This window comes from Halictus rubicundus, chromosome 5, assembly GCF_050948215.1.
Source record: "Halictus rubicundus isolate RS-2024b chromosome 5, iyHalRubi1_principal, whole genome shotgun sequence".
Classification (NCBI taxonomy): domain Eukaryota; kingdom Metazoa; phylum Arthropoda; class Insecta; order Hymenoptera; family Halictidae; genus Halictus; species Halictus rubicundus.
In genome coordinates this window covers 17,764,505-17,776,632 of record NC_135153.1, presented here as the reverse complement: position 1 = coordinate 17,776,632, position 12,128 = coordinate 17,764,505, and the positions used below count along the sequence as shown (strand labels likewise).

The window sequence follows — 12,128 nt, the reverse complement described above, 5'->3', positions numbered from 1 at the left end:
TTGGGTCCGATCAACCGACTGATTAAAGATTCATTAGCGAGGATGGAATAAAACCGACGGGAACGTTCCTTCTTTTTTTCCTTCTCCTTCTATCCCCGTTTTCCTCGCGCGCCCGCACACACACACACACGCGGACGACTCTTCGAAATTTCGACGCAGCACCGTTTACCGAATTATTCATGAAATTCGACCGCCGCTGGATTTAAGTCGAAGAGCGATTTGAAATTCAGAAACGCGGATGAAGTCGATTCGATCGCGTTTTTTCTCCCGTTGCCGGCCGAATCATTCACGAGTTTCGTATCTATTTTACCTCGAACATTCTACCGCCACGGAATTCTCGTAAGAAACGCGATAGGGCTCGGATTAGTGCGACGGTTTCGCCCCGGATAAGCGTCACTGGCTCCCTCGCATTTCTTTTCCGTAACTGTGTAAATATTCCGAGGGACATTTCAATTGAAAAGTTACTTCAACACGTTCAGCGCCAAAAATCAATCCCGGAGATTCTCACAAAATCAGTGTGATTTAATTAATGAAACCGAAACTAGAACTTTAAAATGTATTATAGGGGACGCAGTCTTAACCGTTCTGAATTCTAAAGATCCCGATAAAATTCGGTTTATCTAGATATGTCACAATAAAAATTAATTTCTAAACCTAGTCAAAAATCACGGTCAGTTATACAGGGTGGTTGGTAACTGGTGGTACAAGCGGAAAGTGGGTGATTCTAAATCTAATTTTATTTATTTATTTATCTAATTAAATTTTCTAAATAGAAAATATAGAATAAAAATTTTTCGTTTGAGGCTTTGTTTTCGAGAACATCGAGTTTGAAAATGCAGCCAATGCGCGTGTTATTCGATAGGAATTGTCTTCTGCGTCTGACCATGACCTACCAATTCTACTTCCTACGCATACTAAAGCACGCGAACCCGACGGGTCTTTAAATTCGATTTTCTCGAAAACAAAGCCTCAAACGAAAAATTTTTATTCTATATTTTCGACTTCTTTTTTCGCGTAGAATCACCCCCTTTCCGCTTGTACCACCAGTTACCAACCACCCTGTATATGACTGACGAGGCAGTTAACGTGTGAAGAAGTCACAATATAAAATCACAAAATCAACGATTCTTTAGCGTTACATTTTCCAAATATTTCGTACGTATTTTCTTTGTCCTCCAAAATACCGCATAAATTGTCGTATTAACCCTTTGCACTCGAGTGGTGACTCTGAAGCACCACTAGACATTATTGTGGTATTATTTCAAAGAAATTAGAATATATTTGTTACATTACAAAATTTGTATGTAACAGATTACTAAACATTTAAATATTACATGTGGAAGTCGGATCAGTTTCGTATGAATAAAATGAAAATATTCTAAGACGGAAGAAACATTTAGTTTTAGAATGAAAATAGTGCCGAGTGCAAAGGGTTAAACGAAGAATTTCGACTGTAAGGTGTCCAACAGGGGACAAACGAAGGCAGCGAGCGCGCTGATCCGCTCCCCGGTTGAGCGTCGTTCAGCGTCGCCGGTCCCGTCGCGCTAATCCGAGCGTTACTCCGTTCATCCGGCGGCTGAAAGTTTCGTTATCGTACCCGGAGATCCAACGACCTAGAAAAGAGAGTTGTCAGCGAAGGTAATTAGCTCGCTGTCTCGAATCCGGTTCTCGCCGGTGGTGTTCGCCTGCGCTCTCCAATCGATCCGGGGGCTAGAGTATCTAAGGATCGGTATCAGGGGGTTTCGATGATATGTGCGTATATCGTGGGTATGTACAGCACACGTTTCTCTCGCGCGTTTCCGTTTCCCGTATCGGAAACGCGCGCGCTAAAAGGAAGCCCGAATCGCGGGAAACGATCTCTGACCCCGGTAATCCGTGACCGATCTCGGCAAGTTTTCCAATTCGAACAACGGCCGCGGCCCGATACTCCGCCGATATCGTTCCTATTGTCAGTTCATTTCCGACCGGTTTCCGCGTCGTCCAAACTTGGCCAATCGGTTTCGGCACCGGCCGATTGCATTGACACACCTTTATCCGTTCGAGTCGAAGAATCGTACGATCGCCGAGGACACTAGCCGAAGGAAACTTAATCATTATGGACTAATTAATCGTTATGGACCTATTAAACATTTTCCCATTCACGCATTACCTGCCGACGATCATTCTGTAGATCAGGCCTGGCCAACCGGTAGCCAGATGGCGCTGGAGCCGCTACCCCCACCACCTCGCGCTCACTCACACGAGCGCGGGAGGGGAGTACGAGACTATAATAATAAGCACACTGGGGATATTTATGCAATTTTCAAATTTTCTAGTCAAATTTCAAGAAATCCGGATCAAACGAAATCTTAGTTTCAGTGTTAGGGGCCTTTGTAGATCTGAATAAAAATCGTACTAAATTCTTTGACTCGTACTTCTGATTTATACTTCAAGAATGTATACTCAATATTTCAAAAAGTATCTTAGTAATGTATTTTAATACGTCCATTTTGACGTCTGCGCAATGCACGGAATTAATATTGAAAATTTCGAAAAACGAACGAAGCTCTAAAAAAACAATACGTCACGCCACACAATCAATTCCATTGTTTTGCAACTCGAGCCAACATTGTACAATTTATCACCTGCAGTACACAGGCGACGCTACACATAATTGCCTCCGTCACGAGGTGCGCAAGATCATGATCATCGGCGCGACCACGAGTGTATCAATGCAATCATAGATCAGTACATCGGTACGACACAATTACGTGAATCCTTTTCTTTTTCAAGAGTATCGGGCATCCGCGTGTTTCACGGATCTCGAAATCAAATGGCGACGATCGAGTCCTTTAGGGTTGCGGAACCCGGGGCCCTCGCTTCTCTCGAGGAGAGAGAGAGAGAGAGAGAGAGAGAGAGAGAGAGAGAGAGAGAAAGAAAGAGAGAAAGAGAGAGCCTGCGGGGACCGATCGGGTCTTCGATCGTCATTCGATTTCGATCGAGACGAATTAAAACGATGCGCACACACAATGGTTTCAAACGGACGGGCTGTCGAACGTCGAATGATCGCGGCAACGTCTCGACACAATGATGATCGATGGCTGCGAAAAAAAACGACACGATGGTGGTTTTGCTTCTGGCGCCTACTGGATAACTTTACTGAGGTAATTATTAATTACGGGGTCGGGGTGGGGTGGGGCGGGTTTCAGGGTGGTTGATAATGGGGGTGGTTGGGGGTTCATCGGGGTTTCTCTGTAGGGCGATGATGAAAACTTACTGCTAGACCACAACTAGTTTCAATACATTACCTGGCAATTAATCAACCAAACCAACCAACAAAAAGTTTCCAAAAAAAAAAAAAGAAAGATATAGTATAAACAAGATAAGAACGAACAAACTAACAAACATCGTCATGCGGTACACATACACGGGCGCGCGCGCGCGCCCGCCACACTGCGCTACGTTCAAGAGTCGATGATGATGATGATGGTTTCACTTGGTTTGGATTGTCTGCGCGCGTAATACAGAATGGCACGTGGTTTATTTTCGTCACGCATGGGAGCGCGCGCATAGTGGATATGCATACGCATGGTTTGAATCATTCAGAAAACGTAAAACAATAGACGAAAAACGAAAGAAAGAAACCAAAAGATAAGTAGACAGATAGATAGACAGAGTAAGAGACAGACGGAGAAAGAAAGTGACAGAGAGAAAGAGAAAGAGAGAGAGAAAGAGAAAGAGAGAGAGAAATAGAATGACAAACAAAGGAATGACACACATATACAATAGAACAACTGAACATCGAACCTTCTGTTCTACGATAGTCAACAAGTCCACTCAAAAAAGACGAAAGCGGTTCTCGTATTGTTCGAACAACTTTCAACGGTTACAAAAGAACTGAACTAGCGATCGAAAGTGATCGGTAATAACTATGCCGTTCGATGGAACATATTTACACAGATGCAGCGCGGCGTGTTCGCCAGTGTGTGTACCTGCGATCGGCAGTGCGGGAAAAGCGCACAGGTGAGCGCACGGCGAACGCGCGCGCGCGCACGCAGGTAGCGACAGCGTCTACAACGGGAAACGAACCAACGGTTAGATAACCAACAAAAACAACGGGATGAGAACGGGGAGAGAATAGGAGCAGAGAGAGAGAGAAAGAGATAGAGAGAAAAAGAGAGAGATAGAGAGAGAGAGAGAGAAAGAGAAATCCGGACGGACGTCTGGGCAGTGTCGCCAGATGAGGGGAGGGAGCACGAATCGAGGGGAATACAGTTACCCTCTCTCTCTGCCAGTACCGGAGTACGCGCGACAGAGACGAATCGCGTCGGCTGCGTGGGGAATGGCGCGGTGGAAGGGGAAATTAGAGTGGGGGAACGAGTCTCGATCTGGCGACACCGCGTCTGAACGGAACAAAACAAACGAAAGCGGAACGGGAAGAAGAAATCGCGCGACCGATTTCCCGATCGTGTCGGCGCTCGGGGTGTTCCTGATGTCCGCGCGTTTCGGAAGAACGCGAGAACGAAAAGAAATAAGAGAGAACCGAGTGTGTGAGAACTGAAGAAAACGAGAGAACAGAAGCACACGGAGACACCGGAGGGGGGGGGGAAACATTTAGAAGATGGAGAAACAAAGAGAAAGGCACAGAGAGAGAGAGAGAGAAGAGGAGTGGGAGAATGGAGAAATAGAGAAAGAGATAGATAGAAAGAGAGAAATAGAAAGAAAGACAGAGAGAGAGAGAGAGAGAGAGAGAGAGAGAGAAAACGTAAAAAAGAACGCCAGCTGCCAAGTCAAACAATCATCAAGCGGCGAAAAAGCCAGGCTCTAAGCAACGAAGCAAGCCACCTCTTCCTCTCGCTATCGTTCTTTATAGTCTTTTCTGTTTCTCTGCGCCTGCTTGCAGCCACACAAAGATAGCCAGCCAGTATCACGTAAAGGGGGTGCATTTTCTTGGCCGAGAAGCAACAGCGGCTCAACGGGCGTGGAAAGGAGGCGAGAGGTAGGGTGAAAGTCGTTCGCAGAGTGGCGGTAGGGTTGGTAGCGAGCTCTCTACTCTCATACACTGCGCCCTAATTGTTATTCCGTTTCCTTTCTGGTTCGTTTCATTTCCGTTTTCGTTACTCATCCAGGAAAAGAACAGCGATGCGCCTCGAACACGGGGGGTGGGGCTGTTCCTGGGGCGGGTTCGGGGGACAAGGGGCGGGTTCTCTTCGGGGGGATGGATTTCATGATGATGGCCGGCGATGGGCCCGACGGGATTACGCTCGCTCCGATACACAGTCACGTGACGCTTTGAATGTCAGTTTAATCGGCCACGTGTTTCCAGATTTTACCATTTTACTCGTTATTTTGTAAAGTCACCGTTCACCCGTTGATCTTTCTCATTCAACTTTCAGGCATTGTGGCGGGCAGTTTGAGCTCTGACTAGAGGAATAGTTTTCAGAATTTTTTATAATTATTCTCCAAGGTTTGCTTTCTTGTACTTTTACAACAAAAATTAATTTCGTGGATTTTAGGTGTTGTGGTGGGTAGTTTCACCTTTGCCACTGATTAAAGGGTCCTAAACAATACGATTTCAATATTTTTCACAATTTATAAATACTATCTTTGTATTAATTATTCCTCAAAATTAGTTTTCTAGTACCTCATAATTAATCTCGTGGGTTTCGAGTATCGTGGTGGGTAGCCGAGCTTTACCACTGACCAAAGCGTTCTAAATAATACAATTTCAATGTTTTTCACAATTTATATTTACTATTTTTATAATAAATATTCTCCAAAATTAGTTTTCTAGAACCTCAAAATTAATCTCGTGGGTTTCAAGTATTGTGGTTGGTAGGCTGAGCTTTACTACTGATCAAAGGGTCCTAAATAATACAGTTTCAATATTTTTCAGAATTTACAGTTACCATTTTTATATCAATAATTTTCTAAAGTTGCTTCTCTAGTACTTCAACATTAATCTCGTGGATTCTAGGTATTCCAGTGGGGTAGTTTGAGCATCACTGCTAACTGGAGTGTAAATAATACAATTTCAATATTTTTTCGAATTAATATTCATAGGAGACAGTATTGTATAGCTTTGATGTCTTCCGTGGCAAAATTGTGGGCACCAAGAAAGCAATTTTAATATAAATTGGGTTATACACTGTGACGCCAACCAAGAACTTAACTAGATCGTGATGTGACCTTTTTTCAAAGTCGTAACAGGTATTGTCGAATAGACTGTTCGGCGCTTCCGAGGTTTATCTTTTCCCAAACTTCATTGGGATTTATATCTAAAACAGTTGAAGAACTAATCATGGAATCCAATTAGAAATGTCTTTCTTCCTCGAATTATTTCGATAAGCCGAAGATAACAATATTCTCAAAATCCTTTAATCATTCTGCTTCGTGCGACAAGCTTTAACACTGCAGTTTCGATTGCAATGACTCTTTAATTTTCTGAGAATCTTCAACACCGCAATATTTCTTACAATGACTAAATTACTATGATGTTGCGGGATATTTTGGAGGTGATGGTTCAACGTGTTAAATTTCGCTGAGTACCCGAAGTCTTTCGCAAACATTCCTGAAACTTTCAACCGGAAAATCGTCACCGTGAACGTATCATCCTAAAGACGGATGACAAGTTCAAATTTCGATGACGAAATTCAAAAATCGATGCTCAAAGAAGAGATCAAATGAATTATTTCACATTATTCGACGTGCCCTGAAAGACAGTTAACAGAGATCGCGGTTAACCCTCTTGCTGCCAGTCCGGAACAGATAAAATATTTAAAAAAAAGAAAAAAATAACCGATGTCGGCCAAACACTGGTCGGCCTTGCCCTTAGCGGCAAGAGGGTCAGCCCTTCGGGGACGCCCGCCTGTGCACCGTGTCGGTTCTGCGGAATATTTCAAAAATTGCACAAGGTCGCGTCACTAGAATTCGAGGGCCAGCTATGAAACATACAACAACATCTACGTCCCCAGCAAATTATAGTAACGCCTGTATCATACAACCCAGTGACTTCTCGATATATGTCAACAACGCGGGTCTCGCCAGCGTCATGTATCGTCCAGGAGAACATAACACGTACCCGAGCCGTGTTATGTTTACACTTCTCAGCGTCCTCGGCCCCTCACGGGGTGTACCCAGTGGGGATAATTCCGCGACGTTTATCGTCCATGACTCGGCGACATATATAGAGAAATCACCGTGGCCCGTACAGAAAGGAACAGAGGCAGTCGTCCCTGGAGGGCTTCGAGCCCTTCGATACGGTAAAAGTTTCCGGTCTGGTTCGACGGTGTCCGTCTTTTCTATAGCCTGCAACACAAAGTATTCTACCAACATCCAAAGCGACACGGACTCACTGACAACACACAAAAATGGCGTGAGACTGAGGGGTCGAGCGCCCATCGCCCGCAGCGGCACAGTGCGCGCGATTTGCAACAAAGCGACAGAGAAGGGACGCCCAATCAACGTGCGCTCGTTTATCAAAGGATCGTGCACACCGTCTAGCGATCAAAAAAGCATTTTCAAGAGACAGTGCGTGGACAGTGGGCTTGGTAACAGAATAAGGCCGCCTCTGTTCGTCCGGTGCCACCGGATCAACCGTATCGACTCTTTTAATTATTTATTTATTTATTTTTTTTTGGCTGTTTGGACGGATCAACGTTGTGGAAAAGGAACGTTCCGGGGGTGTCGAAGGACTTGGGGGTCGGCGTCGAGGTTGGGTGGTTCAAACGAAGGAAAAGAAGCGTCCGCGGGCAGAACGGTAACAGATCTGTGGAGAAATCTCGGAAACTGATAAGTACACGGTAAATCAGAGAGCCAGAGAAATAGAGAGAAAGAGAGACAGAAAGAAAGAGAAAGAGGGAGAAAGGATCCGGCGACGATCCGCAGACGACAACGTCTGCTCACGGATCGGTGATTAATCTCGTAACCGTGATTCTACTCTTTCGAGCACATTTATATTATTTTTCTTTTTTTCTTTTTTTTTTGTTTCTTTTTTCATTCCGAAACGCACGGGGGGCAGAGGTACACAAGCGATTGGTCTCTGGCATTTCTTTTCTCTTTCTGTTATGTTATTGTCGTTGTTTTGAAACGGGGATCGAGAGAATTCTAGCGAACGGGATCAGTAGTCAGCTCCGGCGTTCTTGCGAGCGGGGCGCTTGATCCGTTTTCGTAATCCGGGGACATGATTGTAGTTTTCTAGTAAAGAAAAAAATATATAGGTATGTATACTGTACATACATACATACATACATACATATATATATATCGACATGTCACACACAATTGAGAAGAAGAAAAAGAAAGAAAAAGAAAAACACACTTTTTGGTACTTTCTCATCGCTAGGCGGGTGCCGATGGTGAATGTATAGAAGCATAGCCTATTGCTGCGGGTATATATGTAATGTATAATGCGGCGGAAAGTAGAAGCGAATGTTTGTAATAAACCAACGAGCCAATCAGCGTACAGCCCCTGCGTCCATCGTCCTCCGGACCGCCGTTTCCCGGTTTTCTGAGACCTCGAGACCGAGGGACCGTTCTGGACTCTTTCCCGCCTCCGTTCGTGCTCCCCCTGACTCGAATATCGTTATCTCCGACGATCTTTTTGGATCGTGTCGTCTCGCTGGCCGGTTATGGTCGCCGGTGCGCAGAACGGTCGGGTCCTCGCTTTCACGGTTTCGTTTCGTTTCGTTTCGTTTCGTTTCGTTTCGTTTCGTTTCGTTTCGTTTCGTTCTCGCTTCGTCCGCCGGTCGATCTTCCGTTGGAAGATCGAAGCCGCGCCGCATCGTCGGACACGCGACAACCGGAAGTGATTTCGTGTTCGATTCGTTTCGAGCGTGCGTAAACCTGTCTCTGTGCGGCGTTGTTCTCGGCACGAATCGACGGGAAACGTTGCGCTCGCGGAAGAACGGCACGGCTGTCGGCAAGAGTCTTCTCGGCGTCCGTCTCGCTCGGGTCTCATGAAAACGGCACGGTAAAATGGTCCCGAGGCGGGTCCCCGCGGGGAGGGTCCCTAGAGACCCCGTGGACGCGGGCTCGCGCGTTCGTTAGGGCGGGTTACCTTAAAAATAAGGTCGCTTTTGCTGAAACCGGACTTCTTTTTACTCATATTGTCAGAACTTAGGCGCCCCCTCCGCTCAGTGCGTTTTTTTTGTAGGTTCTGCAATATCTAGAAACAAAAGAAAGCGGGACATAGCAAGACGTAGTAAGAGAAGGGCCAGGTTATCAAGAGATTCGTAATAGAGAGAACTGAGAAGTAGACAGACAGAGATAGATAGAAACAGAGACAGAGAAATAGATAGATAAAGAGAGAGAGAGAGAGAGAGAAAATAGACTGAAAAACAGAACGTAAGGAAACAGAGTAGAAGAAGAAGAGATATTAGACAAGATAGAGATAGACAGTATGGTGGAAAATAAAAAGAAGATGGTGGTTCGGGGGGTGGGGGACAGTTCGATTAGTCGACGGTTACGTGTGTTACGCTCAAGTATAGTAGACGAAAAAGAAAAACAGAGACGATAGAAGGAAAGAGAAAACAGAAGGAGCAGATCTGGTTGTAGGGCGACAGGATATATTCAAGTTCCCTTCGTTCTTCTTTTCTTTTGTTCGTTCTATTTTTTTTTTCGTTTTTATTCATCTTCCGCCTTTTTCGTTCTCTCGTCGAGCGGAAAGTCCCGCGTGAGAGACACTCGCATTTCTTTTTTTTATCAGAGACATACAACTGCCGCGGACACACACACATGCGGCCGCGGCGAGAAGAATCCTCACTCCGACGGTTTGTCTCCTAAAAGGGACGGAGGATCAAACGGATCCAGGGCCGTGTTCACTTTTCAACTATTTCCAGCGATCTCGTCCGTCGCCGGTAGCATGGTCGTCGCGACCATGCTCGTTTTTTATTTTTTTTTCTGTGTCCCTCCTTGCTTTCTCAACGTTTTCCCTCTATTGACTTTCTCTCGGTTTTTCCTCCCCTTGGCTCGCCGTTCGTTGCGTATCGATCCCGCCGACGATCGAGAGAGATCGATCCGGCCCGAACCCGGTTGCAGAGATCTCCATCTTCTTCGGCGAGGACGCTGGCTCTCGTGTAGCTCGACACGTGTTTGTTTGTTTGTTTGCTTTTTTTTGTTTGGTCTTCTTTTAATCAAGAATAACAAAAACGAAAAGAAACCGTGAAATCATAAAACAATTCGTCGTCGTCGTCGTTGTTGTTGTTGTTGTTGTTGTTTGTACTTGTTGCGAGGGAGACGTGGTGCTTCGTGTTCGTTTGACCTCGTTCGCTCGTTTGTGTAGAATGTGTTTGTTACATGTGTAAGAAACGTGTGTGTGTGTGTGTGTGTGTGTGTCGTCGTCGATCTCGACCAATGAAGTTTCATTTCGATTCGATCTTCCGACGCCTATGGCACGGCAACACCGCGACGATACATGATGGGTTTTGGCGCAATTGGTGTGGATGGAGAAACAGACTGTTCGCACAAAATTCACCGTCAACAGCGCAATAAGGATAATCATAACAATCAATAATAACCAATAGAATATAAATATAAGAAGAGAACAGTTGATGGTTCGTGAGTTAAGAATTAAGAAATCAAGAAGCCATTCGTTTAGGTCAAGCTTTTCGTTGCAGCAGTCGCGCCAAGCGTGAAGCCGCAGTCTCTTGTCAAGCTCGTATAAAGGCTCGAGAGATCGATTCAGCGGGTCAGTCAGCTCCGATGAACAATCGAGAGAGAAAGAGAGAGAGAGAGAGAGAGAGAGAGAGAGAGAGAGAGAGATAGAAAGAGAGAGAGAGAGAGAGAGAGAGAGAAAAAGAGAGAGAGAAGGAAAGACAGTATATATCAGTTTTTTTTTTCGTCACTCGCTAGATTTTTCTTTTTTTTTCCACCGATTTTTCGACCTCGTCCGAGCCCACGATCGATGGCCACCGCGACTCCTCCGGCTTCGATGGTGGGAGGCCAGAACTTCCGGTGGAAATTAAAAGTGTCCGAAACGTTCGTCTTACTTGGAAAGAAACGAAAGCTTAAAATGGATGGTGAAAATGGGACACGATGAAATTGAAAAGTAGAAGTCGGAACGAGACTTGTTAGGGTCCCGCTCTCTTCGATCGGGTTTCGCTGCCATTTTTTTTTTCTTTTCTTTTCCCCGCACAAAAGTTTGGTCTATCCTCTCTCGTTTCGTCGCTTTCGCGATCCCGTTTCGTTGTCTGCACGTGTGTGGGAATGCTGTTTGTTTGTTACCAGTCGTATCTGTCGTCATCAGACCGCGGATTTCTGTGTCGAATCAAAATTCTCCGGAGAAAACCCGTTTCCCCTTTCAATCGTTTCTAAAATTCATTTTTCTAATTCTGAAATTCTTCCAAGTTCTCTATAATGCCGCATAAAATCCGCAGTATAGTCATCAATTAGAAACTTTCTTCGAATCCCACGAACTCCGTAACCGATAAATAGACCACGGACTTTTATGCAAGGATTCTCCGAGTCAGTTACAAGAAACAGAAATCGCTAAAAACGGAGCTCGTCAAATTCAATTTAATATTTTTAATTTCACCTCCTTCAATTGCCTCCACAGATTTACACTTCGCCTGCTCGTTTTCATCGCGAGCGCATAAAATCCGCAGTCCAGTGAGAAGAATCAACTGGTTTTAGCTTTTGTGTCTTGTAAAACAGTTCGCAAAGAAAACAGCCGGTATGAATGTGGTATTCGATTTTCGAGTTGAAATTCGCTCGGGAATTCCGACGACTCGGGAAACTGAAAATGTTCGCGGATACAATGCCGCTGTATGGTATCTTACGATTAACATGTTCGTGATCAAGTCTCTTCGTTTTTCCACTCTTTTCAAACGAAAGACAAAACCTGCACGTTAAAACATGAGAAAGGAAGTGTCGAAACTGTAAGAAAAGTGTAATTAAAATCCGTCGGTGGTTCGTTGGTCTCTCGTTTCTTCGATCTTCGATCTTCGCGACGCAGTGTCGTGCATCGATCGGGGGACAGAGAAAATGACAAAAAAGAAAAAGAAGACCGGCAAGGTAAAAACAAAATTGTCGGACAACATGAACGCAAAACCTCTGTTCTCTCTTGCACAAAATCCGATTCTCTACTCGAAAGCCACGCTCGACATTGTCATCGGACGTGTGCGTGTATAGAAACAGGGATGGAACCAAAC

At 45.0% G+C, this 12,128-nt stretch overlaps 1 protein-coding gene across 7 annotated transcripts in view; it reads right to left on the bottom strand.

Moving 5' to 3' along the window:
* The window catches only part of Ih (hyperpolarization activated cyclic nucleotide gated potassium channel Ih), a 225,566-nt gene that overhangs the window by 16,941 nt on the left and 196,497 nt on the right, over positions 1-12,128 (bottom strand). For 5 of the 7 annotated variants that reach the window (XM_076788621.1, XM_076788615.1, XM_076788616.1 and 2 more), the window contains one exon: positions 9,038-9,145. The exons of the other annotated variants lie outside the window; for them this stretch is intronic. In XM_076788621.1, the coding sequence (XP_076644736.1) occupies positions 9,038-9,145 (108 nt within the window). The remainder of the gene's footprint in view (positions 1-9,037; positions 9,146-12,128) is intronic. 7 annotated transcript variants of the gene reach the window in all.